General features: G+C 38.3%; 2 protein-coding genes across 3 annotated transcripts; one reads left to right on the forward strand and one right to left on the reverse strand.

Moving 5' to 3' along the window:
• Window positions 1–624: 624 nt before the first annotated feature.
• Window positions 625–3,754, reverse strand: LOC117393655 (cytochrome b5). The gene is made up of 5 exons (XM_033991645.2): window positions 3,289–3,754; window positions 2,740–2,868; window positions 1,650–1,676; window positions 1,552–1,583; window positions 625–1,462 (listed from the first exon to the last, which is right to left on the reverse strand). The coding sequence occupies exons 1-5, from the start codon at window positions 3,466–3,468 to the stop codon at window positions 1,369–1,371; spliced, it is 462 nt and encodes a 153-aa protein (XP_033847536.1). The 5' UTR covers window positions 3,469–3,754; the 3' UTR covers window positions 625–1,368.
• A 1,651-nt stretch (window positions 3,755–5,405) lies between these two features.
• dhx38 (DEAH (Asp-Glu-Ala-His) box polypeptide 38) lies at window positions 5,406–15,272 on the forward strand. Of its 2 annotated transcripts, none has more exons than XM_033983196.2 (27): window positions 5,406–5,490; window positions 6,197–6,525; window positions 6,701–6,897; window positions 7,024–7,167; window positions 7,252–7,408; window positions 7,821–7,939; window positions 8,014–8,090; window positions 8,175–8,330; window positions 8,413–8,574; window positions 8,658–8,765; window positions 9,143–9,264; window positions 9,335–9,472; window positions 9,551–9,737; window positions 9,912–10,097; window positions 10,200–10,340; window positions 10,441–10,551; window positions 10,638–10,754; window positions 11,007–11,114; window positions 11,190–11,302; window positions 11,382–11,590; window positions 12,219–12,373; window positions 12,547–12,702; window positions 12,838–12,972; window positions 13,181–13,306; window positions 13,392–13,487; window positions 13,591–13,712; window positions 15,169–15,272. In XM_033983196.2, the coding sequence occupies exons 1-27, from the start codon at window positions 5,428–5,430 to the stop codon at window positions 15,248–15,250; spliced, it is 3,816 nt and encodes a 1,271-aa protein (XP_033839087.2). In that variant the 5' UTR covers window positions 5,406–5,427; the 3' UTR covers window positions 15,251–15,272. The 2 variants fall into 2 exon arrangements, with proteins under 2 accessions (XP_033839087.2, XP_033839090.2); XM_033983199.2 differs by having other exon boundaries at window positions 5,456–5,490; window positions 6,704–6,897.
• Window positions 15,273–15,706: the final 434 nt, after the last annotated feature.

Genomic DNA, 15,706 nt, shown 5'->3' on the forward strand with positions numbered 1-15,706 from the left:
CTGAAGTTATCCACAGCAACACATCTTTGAACTGTGATTGTGCAAAGTCCCCATGTTTAGGACAGTAGTGAAGCAAAGCAGAGCAGACCGGAGGGTGGGATAATCTAATATACTTCAACTCACACGGGACTTCTAAAATATGAACATTTCCAATTTTGACCTCCTTAAGGGGCATTTATGTAAACTTTAACTCATCCAAGCTCCAGTCTTTTGTAGTTTGTATTTGCTCAGGGCCTAAATCATTAAATGCGACTTTATTTTTGGTAAGATTTATCCTTTTTTTTTGTTACTTTATTCTTTTTCAACAACTTTTTCAGGCTTTAACCTATATTCTCATTAAAATACAACTTTAATGTCAAAATGTTACTTTATTCTCATAGCATCCACATAATTTATATTTTTAAGTGACCCTTACACTCCAGCGTATTTATATAATTGGCCATCCCCAATTAATTATTATTTGTTATGGCCATCTATTCCACTCACTACATAAAGTGTGAAACTGTCAGATAAGAATTAATAGATAGCACTGTGTCATAAGTCCTCATCAGGTGAAGGTCAAGATACATACTCAATGTGCTCATTCATATTTCACTTTGCAGACAAAAAGGTCAAAACACAGTTCATTAAATTTTGTTTATTCAGAAACGTAACGGCAGGTGAATTGAACATAGCAAAAATAGCAGCATGTTATGTTCCATAGTGAAGCTCTATACAATAAGGTTTTAAATAACATGTATAGTCTAAAACAAGCAAATGAATGTACAACTATTCTCTCTGGATGAATTGAACATCATGTATATTTTTAAAGACAATGCATATGTTTAAGTGAACACAGAGCTGCCAGGTACTTTCACCTAAACACAAGGGAAATATCTGCTGAAAATGTATCTAAAAATGAACAAGTCAATCTTAATTAATCACTTAAATCAATTATACCATTCACCAGTGTATTAAAAGAACAAAAGTTGATCCTTTTTAAGTTATATAATCTTTTGCATTATGATAAATATTTTCATTTATTTCAATAATGGCTTTCAGTTTACAAAAAAATTGAAAATTGAAAAGTAAAATCATTCACAGGCAGATAAATGGTATGAGCATACGCTAAGAGCATAAGGTAATCAGAGTCAAATGCATAAGTTAAGACTTAAGTACCACCCAATATAGTGACAGACATTTAAAAACACACGGCAATTATTCCAGACCATCCTGCAGTTCCCAATGCTCTCAGCAAGACATGAACAGTCTAATCCTCTGCGAATAAAAGACCTACACAAATATTGTGCATTCAGGAGGAAGAGGTTTTGGTCAACATTTCAAGGCTTTCAGATGCAACAAGCAAGATGTGAATGCACTTAGCAGACCTCAGGAGGACTTGTGTTCAAATATAAAGTAACGATACACCACCCCTACAACAGCTGCAGCAACAGCAGATATCAACCAGGTGGACCAATTGCTGCTACAAAGAGACAAAAAGCACATGGAATATCACTGATAGACTCTTGATGTAAAACTCTTGTAAAATAATAAAAGATTATAATCCCTTACCCGCTTTCTCCTGGATTTGTGACATTAACCTCCTAAAAAAATCAAAATAGATTACATTACATATATATGTATATATTACATTACTCATTAGAACATACCTTTGGCTTTTCCTTTTTCCTGTCATCCTGTAAAAACAAAAAAATAAGAGCAATTATAATGACTGTCAATTTAACAGGACACCTTGTCACCCTTTGCCATCTTGTGGTAACATTATTTGTATTTCTAGACTTGTTCTCATCGAGACATGTTACCACTGCATCCATCCTTCCACCAGTGCCTGAGGACCCATGTCCAGATCTTAAACCATGATCTTGGTCGCTATGATATAGTCCCTCTCTCCTTATCACTAACGGCAGCATGTTGTGCACCTTGCTTTCCTCCAGAGTGTCAAGCAGGACCACACTCTCCCACATACACAGAACAGAGTGTGGATGCTGCAAGTAATTTCCTGGTACCCCCAGTAACTCCCTTTCTCATTCATGCCTTTCACAATTCAATTCTTTGGAGGAATGTAATGTAAATGCACAGGGAATATTTACCAACATAATAATATGGCATTGTATGGGGTGACGAGTTAGGACAGACATGTCAGACTCAGGTCCGCAGGTCCTTTATACAATTATATTTGGCCCACGAGATCATATCAAATATGTATTAGAGCCGGCCCGCTGGCCTCCGTGCCAGTACAGCACGTGCACCGCTAATACTACAAATCCCAGAATACTTTGCCCCTACCACTTCTGTTGACACTCATTAGCGTCTGCTACCTGTCACTTCAATCACATTTAATCCACCCCTTCTGAAAAACATGCAGATGTTGTTGAAATTTTCAATAAATATTTAGTTTTGCCTGCGACTTAGTCCTAGTTTTTAATTTTGGCCCTTTGTGAATTTGAGTTTGACACCCCTGAGTTAGGATATGCGCGTGAAAGGAGGTCCAGTCCTAAAAGTGTAGCCTTCATTCTCTGGCTGATTGCAGTGAGGGCAACATCAGTGCCCTGATACAGTCAGTAAAGAGAAAACACTCATTATTATATACATCTTTACCTGTAAGTATTGATTCCCGACACATTCTTAAATAGCATTGTTTCTTGCTGTCATCATCATCATTACTGTCATGTGACAGCAAAACTGAAGACTTGAAAATTTAATACAAAAGTCAAATGATGCCAAATGTGTTGCACTTACTGGGTGTAGCTCTCCTACATAGTACTGCTCCAGCATCTCCCTGGCATCAGTGGAATGCCCCACATCTTCAAAACTCTCTGTGGCATCTGCACCAGCCTGCTCCAGCAAAACCTCCTCACCACCAGGATGCTGTGAACACATAACAGGGTTGACTGCAATAGTATACAATCATAACTATGAGAATTACTGAAATGGTAGTTATTTGTTGAATACTTATTGACACACAGAGGAGTCAAGTACAATATCCCATTTGTAAGAGCGTGACAGAAGCGTTTGTTTTTGAAGGTGGATTTAAACAAAGCTTGAATTAAATGGCTTATATATTTAGGCAAATTACTTGAGTCAGTTAGCATGTTATATATTGACTATTTCAAATGACAGTTAGCAAAACTTGTTTGTCCCGGTCGGCATCCATAGGTCACCTCAGGTTATGTCGGTGTCCCGTTAACACCTTAGACACACAATTACAGTTTACAGTTTGCTAGTAATTTGGTCATTTGGAGTAAAATTAGACATAATTGAGTACGCAGTTGAAAACACAGCACATACCTCTTCAAGGAAACTTGTGATGTCATATACTTTCTCGTGGATAATGAGCCATGTGTCATTGCTCATATTATGCACTCTTATGTCCTCTAACGTGTAATACTTAACATCTTCTACTGCACTTTTTTCATTACCAGGTCCATCGTCTGCGTTTAAAAGTTTGTCGTTGGCTTCTTCTCCCATTTTAACGCAATAAAAAGCTTCCGCACAGAGTGGTTTGAGATGCTAACTGTTAGCTTCTCTTCACCGGGTTAGATAACCAGAGGAAACAAGCAACAATTTCGACTCTGAGACCTTCGCTTATAAAAATAACAATAGTGTCCATATAAAGTATGAAAAACACTGAAAGAAACGCCAATGTTAATGCCAAGGAGAATTACGAAAACGACGGCTGGTGAGATAGATCCATGAAACCTTTACTTGAAAATCCATAAGCGGCACATCAGCAGACATGTGAAACCAGCCAATGGCGTGCGCCGTAACTGAGCCTGGGGCGGGACCTGCCTCACTGACCAATCAGAACTCACGCTGTGGCGTCGCAACCAATCAGAATTGACCACTTGATGCTCGCCAGAGTGGGAGCTTCACAAAGGCTTTTTTAATAGATAAGATGGACTGTTTTAATATAGAGATGTTATTGCTTTGCATGGAATGTTTATAAAATTAGGCTAGTTTTTTTCATTGCCTAAAAATATGCATTCTAACTGTGAGCAGGTCAGCGTCACCTCTCCACAGACCTGACAAATAATTTGGCCTGGTTGAGTTACCATCTTGCTCCCATGGAAGTAGTGGATAGGCCGGTGGAACATTCCAGACAAGGTGATAGGATCGCTATGGTGACACATCCCCCTACCTCAAAAGTTACACCAGAATCAGAATCAGAATCAGAAGACTTTTATTGCCATAGTCTGTGAACACAGTTCACAAACTAGGAACTTGATACGGTGAAAAAGTGCAACATAAACACACTGAATAAATACAAATACAAATACAAATAAGGGCATGCACAAAGTTAAAAAGATATGCTTAAAAAAATCTAATGAAATACTAAAAGGGAGAAAATATGTACAATAGCAGCATCAGAACAACAGTGCAAAGTGGCTTATTAACAACAGTGCAAAGTGGCTTATTATTACATGGTGCACCTTTAAGAGTGGCTAGGCCTGCCTAGGCTGTAGGCTAAAATGTAGACCTGCTGATAAGAGCGTCGCATAAGACCGCGTGCGTGTAGCTGATAACTTGTGCCAAAGTCCACGGAATCAGCCCTACATAAGATGTTTGGAGTTGCGCTGCTCACAGCCAGTGACTTTTGTATCAGTTATGGAAATGTATTTGAGGGTCTGCCACCTTCTTGTCTCCATGGAGTCATAGGCATTTATTTGAGGGTCCCAGAGTGTGGGAAAATCTAAATTCTAAATGGAGACAAGCACCATCAGGCTAAGTTACAGGTCAGATCTATGGGGAGGCGACCATGCTCACAGAAAGAATGCATGTTTTTAAAATATCTGTCTGTAACTGGATGAATGATAGATATATAAGGTAAATGCCACACAGTGGAACATGTCATACTGTGGAACATTCCAGACAAAGCAACATCTCCAAATAGACAAGCTGGTGGACCCTCTACCCCAAAATTTAGAAAACACAAATAAAACTATTTTCAGTGTTGTCAGTGTGTCAGTTTAATCTTTTAGCCACATTGTAAAGAAATTTGTTGTTAATCAGATTAGAACTGAACATAATCTCAAACCACATTTTCTGCATATTTTACAGGAATTAGGCCATAATGTTGTTTTCCTCATAGACTACAGTCTATGGTTTTATTATTTGAGGCACAAATTCCCTTTACAACATAAAATTGTTTATCAGGCATTACTGTATTAACTCAAAGGTGAATACAGTAGACCCAATGCCTATGTCTATTTTATTGTTTGATATTTTAAAGTAGACTGTTTTATACTGAACCATAGAAACCAAACATTTCTTTAAAAATAGTTTAACAGAAGGTTAAAAAAAAACAAAAACAACAACTTTTTTTGTACATTGTACTATAAACACAATGTTTAGTCTGTACAGGGGAGTGAGTTTAAAAGGAGTCTATCCAAGACAACACAAGGGGGCAGTAATGTGTCTATAAGCAGAATGACAAACCTGTCGAAGAAGAAGAGGAGGGATTGTGGGATTGAAATGGCGGCCTCCGCAGCTGTAAACATTCACGTTGTTCTTACGAAATATTATTCTGATTGTGTTTAATTTACGTTTCTTTTTAATCTGTGATATTGAATTGTACTACCATATGTTGACTGAAGAGTGGATTGATTTTTGTGCATAACGTGACCTGTGGGAAGCCTTTGGTTGTTGTTGTTCGTCGTAGCCTCCGGTGCGTAGTACTTCAACTAACTTATCAAGGCACTAGTTGTGTTTTTTTTGTTGTTTTTTGTTATTGTATCCTTTTGCGTTTATTGCAGATTTATTATGATGATTATATCTCGTAGCTCTGTATGTTTTTTTTGGTTTTATGACAGAAAACTAGAGTAAACTAGATTGTCCAAATTTTAATAGATTGACCCATTAAAATACAGTAGCGTTGGACTGGACAATTCATCTGATTTAGTCGATTTTGTCTACTTTAATTGTCAGTGATAAGCTCTTACCATTTTCATCGACAGGTCCTCAGCCATTTCTCTGCCAGAAAAAGCATGTGGTTTGGAGCAGAATTATTTTTATATTTGGCAGTGGCTAAAAGTCTGTGTTATTTATGTTCAGGGAAATTAAAATAGAAAGCCATTTTTATCGGTTTTCAACAAAATCAGTAAAAAAAAGAAAAGAAAATTGTGATCAATATGAGTAACAAATACATATTGTAATATAATTGTCATATCAACCACCTTTTGTGATTGTTCATCCACAGACCATGGATGAGGATGTGTCCATGCACAGACTCGCTGGGTCAGATCCGTCTTCTCAGGTTGGGGGACTGATCGTAAAGAAGAAGAGTGCTGCTCCAGAAGCTCACGTTTTTCGGGCACCCACTCCACGGACATCTCTGTTGGGCTTGGATCTGTTAGCTGCTCAGAAAAGGAAAGAGCGAGATTTAAAGGAAAAAGCTGATGGTTCAGATGAAGAACAAAACTCCAAGAAATCTAAAGTTTCATCCTACAAAGACTGGGACGAGGGAAAAAGTGATTCTGGCTCCGACGAGGAGGATGATGACAAAAGTAAAGACACCAAGAAGGAAAGGTAAAGAAATAATGTACAGTAAAAACAGTGTTATTAAATGCTAGATTAAAGCAACTATAGAATATTGTTATTCTCAATCTACATTTATTATTAATTTATTCATTCTTCCTTATGAATGTAAGTGTATCTTTTAATGTCTGTATGGCTTATGTTTGTATTTTTATTTCACTTATAGCAGAAAGTATCGTGTGACTGGCTCTGAAACGCCGTCCAACCCTGGAGGAGTCAGTGAGGAGTTCCGCCGCAGACATGAGCAGCGAGAGAAAGACCGTCGCGAACATGGAGTTTATGCCTCATCAAAAGAGGACAGGAAACGGGAGAAAGACAGGGAGCGAAGTAGAGACAAACACAGGGACAGGCGCAGTGAACGAGGTGTGTGTGAACATGTCAAACTTCATGAATGTAGAGTTGTTGTTTTTTACTGTTTTAATTTGTTTTATTCTATTGTAAATATTAAATGCTTTATTAAATGTTCTTGTTCTTGTTCATCATTTTTAGATGACAGAGAAAGCAGCAGGGGGCGCTCGGAGCGTGGTGACCGCAGTGACAGAAGTGACCGCTCACAGAGAGATGGCTGGTCAGAGCGAATTAGCCGCGGTAGCAGGAGAGATGAGCCAATGACTCCACAGTCCCACTCCAGAGGTAGGCTGGCGTTTTTTGTTTTACTTTTTTTTGTACATAACCGAGTTTTTAACCCAACAACATAACTTCACTTTTTGAAAACAGACACACCTTCCAGATCCAACTGGGAGGAGGATGACAGCGGTTATGCCAGCACTCGACATTCCCAATGGGAGTCTCCCTCTCCTGCTCCTTCACACCGAGATTCAGACCGCTCCGAGAGAAGCCATAGGTCTGGCAGAGAGAGTGAGCGGAGGGACAGGTAAACATCTATGATAAGTTATTTGCATAGTCTAAACAAACCTTTTACAACAGTTCATTATGTCCATAGATTGTATACCGTTTTTGGCTGAAAAGTGATAAATTATTCCATTAAGATGTCTGTATAATACCTCAGCCGTCCAGCTGATCCAAAGTAAAAGCCAAAAGTAAAATCTGTCAGCTGGACATAAAAGTTGTAAGAGTGAAGACGTTTCACTGCTCATCCAAGCCACTTCTTCATTTCTGGTCAGAAACGTCTTCACTCCTGTAACTTTTTTGTTCAGCTGACAGATTTTACTTTTGGCTTTTACTATATTCTATTAACAGAAATATTAGCGGGTCACTCCTGAGATTAATGTTTACTTAGAAACTCTGCCCTTTATACCCTGAAAAAATGTCTGGTCTGTATATAGGTCAGTCAAAGGCCGTTACCCTGATGACACACCTCTCCCAACCCCTTCATACAAGTACAATGAATGGGCCAATGACAGAAGACATTTTGGTTCAACTCCCCGTTTATCACAAGGAAAAGGTACAATGTGGTTATGATTTTTTTAATTTTGGTGTGAGTATTAGGTGCTTAACTTATTGCACCAATGTTTGTAGGTAAAAAAGGAGATGGTGAAAGTGGAATTCCATTTGATAATGAGGATGAACAAGAACAGTGGGAGGAAGATCAGAAGGTAACGGTCCTCCTTTCTCATTATTAGGTAGAAATGATTATGTCTTAGTATCCATAATTTTACTTCTTGTGTAATGTTTTGTAGCAAGCGGATAGAGATTGGTACATGATGGATGAAGGATATGATGAATTCCACAACCCTTTCACTTCTACATCAGATGAATATGTGAAGAAAAGGGAACAAATTCTCCAGAAACAAACCCAGAAAAGGATTTCTGCCCAAAAGCGACAGATCAATGAGGTAATCTAATAATTGTTGCCTATTTAAATGTGTTATTAGTCATTTGTGGAATTGTATCTACATGTCGTATTACTTATTTCAGGATAATGAAAGATGGGAGACCAACCGTATGCTGACCAGTGGTGTTGTTCAAAGGCTGGAAGTGGATGAAGATTTTGAAGAGGATAATGCTGCCAAGGTGCACTTACAAGTGCACAATTTGGTTCCTCCTTTCTTAGATGGGAGAATAGTCTTCACCAAACAGGTAAGTAAGAGCATAAGTATCATGAACAGTCCCTCCATTTGATACATTGTTTTTGAAATGTGAATTATTTTTTTCCTCTGTAGCCAGAGCCAGTTATCCCTGTTAGAGATCCGACGTCAGACATGGCCATCATCTCTCGCAAAGGCAGCCAACTTGTTCGTAAACACAGGGAGCAAAAGGAACGCAAAAAGGTAATTAAAATCATCATGTAAAATGGACTAATGCATGTGTTAAATCTACAAAACTTTTCTTTGCCCATTTGTTATAGCTGATCTAATTTACTAAGTTTGTTGTTTATGGAAGTAAACAATACAAATGTAAGAATGATATCTTTACGTTGGAGAAATGTTAATGGGTTTTGTTTGTTCAGACCTGTCAGGATGATAATGCCAGGGCTGGCCAACTTTGTCACTTTGATGAATAATTCATCCGATTATGCTAACTTGTCAGTCAATGACATTTCTACTATAGACCCAACATGTCAGATTGACAAATGTGCTGTTTGGTTCTTTGATCTAAAAAATGCTGTGCAAAACCATGTAACTTATTTTCAATAATAATGTTTTAGGCACAACATAAACACTGGGAGTTGGCTGGAACTAAGCTGGGAGATATTATGGGGATCAAGAAGACTGAAGAGGATGAGTCTGGAGCCAGGGTCATCGGGGAAGATGGGAAAGTAGATTACAGGTAACTGTTAAAAGAACAGAGATTCAAATATGATATATGCTAAATACATTAACTTGTGTCCATCTGCCAGAGCTGAGCAGAAATTTGCCGAGCACATGAAAGAAAAGAGTGAGGCCACCAGTGAATTTGCTAAAAAGAAGAGTATTACAGAGCAGAGGCAATACCTACCCATTTTTGCTGTGAGACAACAACTTCTTAACATCATAAGGTATGGACACAAAAGTTGATATTAAATGCTCAATTTAATTTATATTGTGTTAACCCGATTCTCCTGATGACCTTCCAGGGATAATAGCATAGTTATTGTTGTTGGAGAGACAGGAAGTGGCAAAACCACCCAGTTAACTCAATACTTGCATGAAGATGGTTACACAAGTTATGGCATGGTGGGATGCACTCAACCCAGAAGAGTGGCAGCTATGAGTGTTGCTAAACGAGTGAGTGAAGAAATTGGCAGCAACCTGGGAGAAGAGGTGAGACTAATTTTCTTTTTCTAAAAAATCTGTTAAAAAGAAAAATGTTATTCATCTGTATTTTTTATATTAAATGTGCTTTGGCTTAGTACTAGACATTTAGCCAATACAACATTCAAACTGCAACACTGCCATCTAGTGACAAGATGTCTGACTTGTTATTTTTCCTCTCAGGTGGGCTATGCTATTCGATTTGAGGACTGCACATCTGAGCAGACAGTGATAAAGTACATGACTGATGGTATTCTGCTCAGAGAGTCACTGAGAGAGTCCGACTTGGACCATTACAGTGCAGTGATCATGGATGAGGCTCATGAGCGCTCCCTCAATACCGATGTCCTGTTTGGGCTGCTCAGAGAGGTCAGTGCCCTTCTACTGTATAACACCAAATACAAAACATAGGTTAGAGCAGCATATATTTAATGAACCCCAATATTTAAACTATGATCCTTTGAATTGTAGGTTGTGTCACGACGCACTGACTTGAAACTAATTGTTACGTCTGCTACTATGGACTCGGATAAATTTGCTGCATTTTTTGGCAATGTTCCAATATTTCACATTCCAGGAAGAACGTTTCCAGTGGACATTTTGTTCAGCAAGGTTTGACAGTTTAATCTGTATATATATTTATAGTATTTATATGCATTTGTTGGTAATACTTGTAATTGTAATTGGTTTCATGTTGCTTTGTTCTGTGCAGACTCCTCAAGAGGACTATGTAGAAGCTGCAGTGAAACAAGCCCTGCAGATTCATTTGAGTGGCTTGATAGGCGACATTCTTATTTTTATGCCTGGACAGGAGGATATTGAGGTTTGTGATATACATAATACATATTTGTCCCTTCTAGATGCACAGATTGATTTTGGTCATTTAAACATTTTTCATTCTTTGTGAAGGTGACATCAGATCAGATTGTGGAGAGGTTAGGGGATTTGGACAATGCTCCCCCTCTGGCTGTACTCCCCATATATTCACAGCTGCCCTCTGACCTCCAGGCCAAAATCTTCCAAAAGGTTAGTGGTTATCTGCATTTAGAGGTAGGCAGATTAATGTAATATTGGTAGTACAGAAAAAAAAAAAAATCTTTGATAAAAAAAAAACAACCCAAAACTAACATTGTCTGAATATTGTTGTGGGATATTCCCCCCTGAAAATAAAGACATTTACCGTATTTTTGTCAATTCCACCTATCCCTATCTGCATTAACTAACTAACTTAATATTGACGGAAAATTGTTTATTGACAAGGGACATTTTTCATTTTAGGCTCCAGATGGTGTCAGAAAATGTATAGTGGCTACAAACATTGCAGAGACCTCCCTCACTGTGGATGGTATTATGTTTGTGGTTGATTCAGGATACTGTAAATTAAAGGTAAGTAATGCATCACAAAGTACACAGGACTACACTGACTATGCCAAAATTTGACCTAAATGTGACTGTTCACAGGTGTTTAATCCTCGCATTGGTATGGATGCTCTTCAAGTGTATCCTATCAGCCAGGCTAACGCTAACCAGCGTGCAGGTCGAGCGGGTCGTACTGGTCCAGGACAGTGTTACAGGTAACCTCTGGTATCCTATTAATATTCTATGAGATGAAAAACAAATACAAAATTTAAATTCTTGTCTGATTATTTATAGACTCTACACTCAGAGTGCATACAAGAATGAAATGTTAACCACCACCATCCCAGAAATTCAGAGGACTAACCTTGCCAACGTAGTTCTGCTGCTCAAGTCTCTTGGAGTGCAGGACCTTCTCCTCTTCCACTTTATGGACCCACCGCCTGAGGACAACATGCTAAACTCTATGTACCAGCTCTGGATCCTTGGTGCTCTTGACAACACCGGTGAGAAGCAAATAATAGATATTTCACACTGCATGATACAATGTACAACTGAAAGACTGTAAAGTGCAGTGCAGACAGTGCAGTGAAAACTAAGACTTTGAGAGGTGGCCCAGTGAAGGAGGTCGTGAGGTTCAGCCTGTGGAGTAATTGCCTAGTAACTGATCCTGTGTTTGATTTGACTGGCTGGATCTCATTTCAGTCTCATCCTCTGAGATTCCTTGGGATTTAGGGATTTGGGATAAGGGGGACTTTGAGGATTCACTGTATGGTGTGTTAACAGCAGATTATCTCTGATTAAGCTTTACCTGCCCCAAACTGACTTTGCTGTCTCTGCCTTTCCTTCTTGTAAGCTTCTTAGATGGTGACATCTAATCATTTAAATCAGAACTGAAAGTTTTTGATCTTTGCGGTTTTCCTCTTGAGTATTTTAAGTGTCAGCAGTGCTCCATCTGATAAATAATTAGATAAATAAGCCTTTTACTGACTATTTCTCCTCACATTTTTTGAGAAGCCAAGCACTAATGCCTGTCCTTCATACCTGTCTCTTAACATCTCGTGCGCTTTATATGTACTTTACACTTCATCATGCTCTCATAAATACTGTAATAGTCTGCTGTTACCTTTTCAGGGGCATTGACACCCACTGGGCGACTGATGGTGGAGTTTCCTCTGGACCCAGCTCTGTCCAAAATGCTCATTGTGTCATGTGACATGGGCTGCAGCGCAGACATCCTCATCATTGTGTCCATGCTTTCTGTGCCTGCGATATTTTACCGACCAAAAGTAAGACTCTTACAGCCCTAAATGAAAATCCTGCGCATGATGAAAATGTCATTAATGCAATTTTAGCATTTAAAAGAGTTAACATATCTTTATATTTTTTTTTACTTTGAAATGAAGAAAGAATAGATATAAATATATAACAATGCTTAAAAATGTTCTGTTGTTTTCCAAAGGGTCGTGAGGAGGAAAGTGATCAAGTGAGGGAAAAGTTTGCTGTCCCAGAGAGTGACCATCTGACTTACCTTAATGTGTACATGCAGTGGAAGAACAATAATTACTCCAGCATCTGGTGCAACGAGCACTTTATTCACACCAAGGCCATGCGCAAGGTTTGTATGACACAGATGGCTCTTTTCAGCTATTTGAATGAAACATGTATTTGATTTGAAATTATTTTTTTCTAACCAACTAAGACTATTAAGACAATACTATTATCTTCCATAAAGTAACATATTTTTGTTTAGGTGCGGGAGGTGCGCTCACAGTTAAAGGACATCATGGTACAACAGAGGATGAATTTGGCGTCCTCTGGCTCTGACTGGGACGTGATCAGGAAGTGTATCTGTGCTGCTTACTTTCACCAGGCAGCCAAGCTCAAGGTACGAGCTACAATTACACTTGATTTTTAGGTTAATTAATAGATTAGGAGCTCACATAACGGATTTTACTTTATTTTATGTGTTATTATATGACAGACATTGCAAAGGGTTTCCTATACTGTTGATGAATACCATTACCCTACAATATGCAAGTTAAAAGATGCTAATCTGTCATGTTTGTATTGACTATTTATAATTTTGCTTCTAGGGCATTGGTGAATATGTGAATGTGAGGACGGGCATGCCGTGTCACCTCCATCCCACCAGCTCTCTGTTTGGAATGGGCTACACCCCTGACTACATCATTTACCACGAACTTGTCATGACAACCAAGGTTAGCACTTGTTTCACATAGTACATTTGTGATCATTTAATTTGTACAATGTTGAACTGTAACTTGTGTGGTTCCTTTATTGCAGGAATACATGCAGTGTGTAACAGCAGTTGATGGAGAGTGGCTTGCTGAACTTGGACCAATGTTTTACAGCATCAAACATGCAGGCAAAAGTAGACAGGTAAAAGCCAACCAAAGTAGTTACAATAATGATATACATAATAGTGTGTAATATATCTACAGAGAGTATAATTAGCAACATTTACATTTTTTTTATATTTTAGGAAAACCGTCGCCGTGCCAAAGAGGAGATTACCAACATGGAGGAGGAGATGGCCATGGCACAAGAGCAGATGCGGGCCCGTCGAGAGGAGCAGGAAAGGAAGAGCAACCCGGGCAGTGTCAGGTAAGTCTGCTCTGCACTATACAACACAGAGGCCTTGTTCAACCACACCTTCCCTGTGGCCTTTATTTCCAGAGCCAAGATAGAAACGTTTAATTTACCTACTCGTTGCCAATCCATATCATCAACCCTCCCTCCTGCACTCGCTCCGCTACACCTCTCTCACTCTTCATGATGAGCTTTTCTCACCTTTGGTCCCCGCAGACGTGACAAAAGAAATAATATTGACTCTTGGCTGACCCCTATTACAGCAGCAATTTAAATTGTGCCATAGCAGAGCTGAGAAAGGCAGAGAACCTTCATTTTCAAATTAGACCAAAAAATTAATTTCACACCCATTTGAAGGCTTTACAGGCAGAAGTATGGTTATAAAAATTTATTTTTGAAAAAAAGGGGGCTTTAAGTGTTAATTAACCAGTGGATTTATCTAGTTGAATTGATGTGATAGTAATAGTGACAGGCCAACTGAAAGTTACTACACACCAAGATAAAGAAAAGAAATACAAGTAAATAGAAGCTGGGTGTGTGATTTTCAACATCACTTGCTCCCAGGGCTTCAGCTTCTGGTTTCAGTAATGTCTCCTTCACATTTAATGACTACTAAAAATGGGCAATTAATCAAATTTTGATTGAGATTCAGTAATTTTTAATCATCAGGTCCTATCTCCAGCTAATCCTCTGTCAGTAAAAGTATGTGGTTTGGAACAGAGAAGTTTGACAATTGTATGTGTTAATTAGCAAGGTTTAAAAGTCTGTATTTTTTTATGTTCAGTTAATGAATTTTGAAAGGCATTCTTATTTGTTTTGAATTGGACAAGAACGATCAATATGAAGATAAAAAAAAGTATGAGTGAAAAATGTGATACTTTTTTTCAGCTTAAAAATAGAAAATCCAAAATAAGATAGCTAAAATTGTTTTTCATTCATGTCAGAATATATCAAAATATAGGCGGTTTACTTGTTTCATTTGCTGATATGTCACAAACCAACCCAGTGATGCCTAGAGCTCACTGTTAAAGTGTAAAGTAAGAGTAGTGTAGATACCCTTAATAAACACATTCACTTTGTACAGACCATTACTGATTCAGTTTTATCTAAACTTGTGTAGCGTTATTGAACTGCAATAATTCCACCTGCAGAGCATGGTAGACAGGGACACAGTGACAGAAGAGGGTTATGGCCTGATGGTTGTAATTGCTGCTGTGTGTGCATGTGTGACAGAGAAATAAGAGAAGTGTAGCCAGTGTCAGTGTGTCACAAAGTTGTAATTAAAGATGATAGATTGTGCTGTCAGAAGAGTCAAGCTCCCCATCACAATACTCTCTGAAGACTCCACTCTGGAAAAGCTCTGCTGCTTTGAGTCAAGCACTGCCCAAGTAACATGAAACATAAAGAGATTTGGCAATTGATATGAAAAGTACTTTATTGTCATTATTAATATGTTTGTTACTGTTTTTAGGGGTGTCAAGATTTGCACACCTGGAAGAAAAGACGAAGCTCCTATGACGCCAAAAAGAACGCCCGCCCGTTTTGGCCTGTAGATTGCTTAGACTGAATAAATGGGGGGAGGGGGATTGCAATACGGGGGAACACAAACTCAATGATTTTCATGTGCTTGCTACTGCATTCTTGTGATTGGATAAATCACTTGCAATTTCATTTCCAACCACTAGAGTGTGAACTTGTATAAGCCACAATATTAAAACACCAGGACCAATCCAGTCTCTTCAAAATATAATCTTTCTGATTTGTATTCACAAAAAGCGCTTAAGACAGTCAAATAGTGTTAGTTTATCTGTAATAAATTGGGGAATATGTAGTAATATTTTTGAAAAAGACTTTAAACACATCCACTGTTACTGTTAAAATACACATCAATAATCATATTTTATTAATTTGATCCCCAATGTTAGAATATTTTTTTGCTAAAACTGCAGTGTTTTGGATTTTTTGTAAATACCAAATTGAAAAATAAAGTATAATAAACTGTATAACTG

This window comes from Periophthalmus magnuspinnatus, chromosome 3, assembly GCF_009829125.3.
Source record: "Periophthalmus magnuspinnatus isolate fPerMag1 chromosome 3, fPerMag1.2.pri, whole genome shotgun sequence".
NCBI lineage: Eukaryota > Metazoa > Chordata > Actinopteri > Gobiiformes > Gobiidae > Periophthalmus > Periophthalmus magnuspinnatus.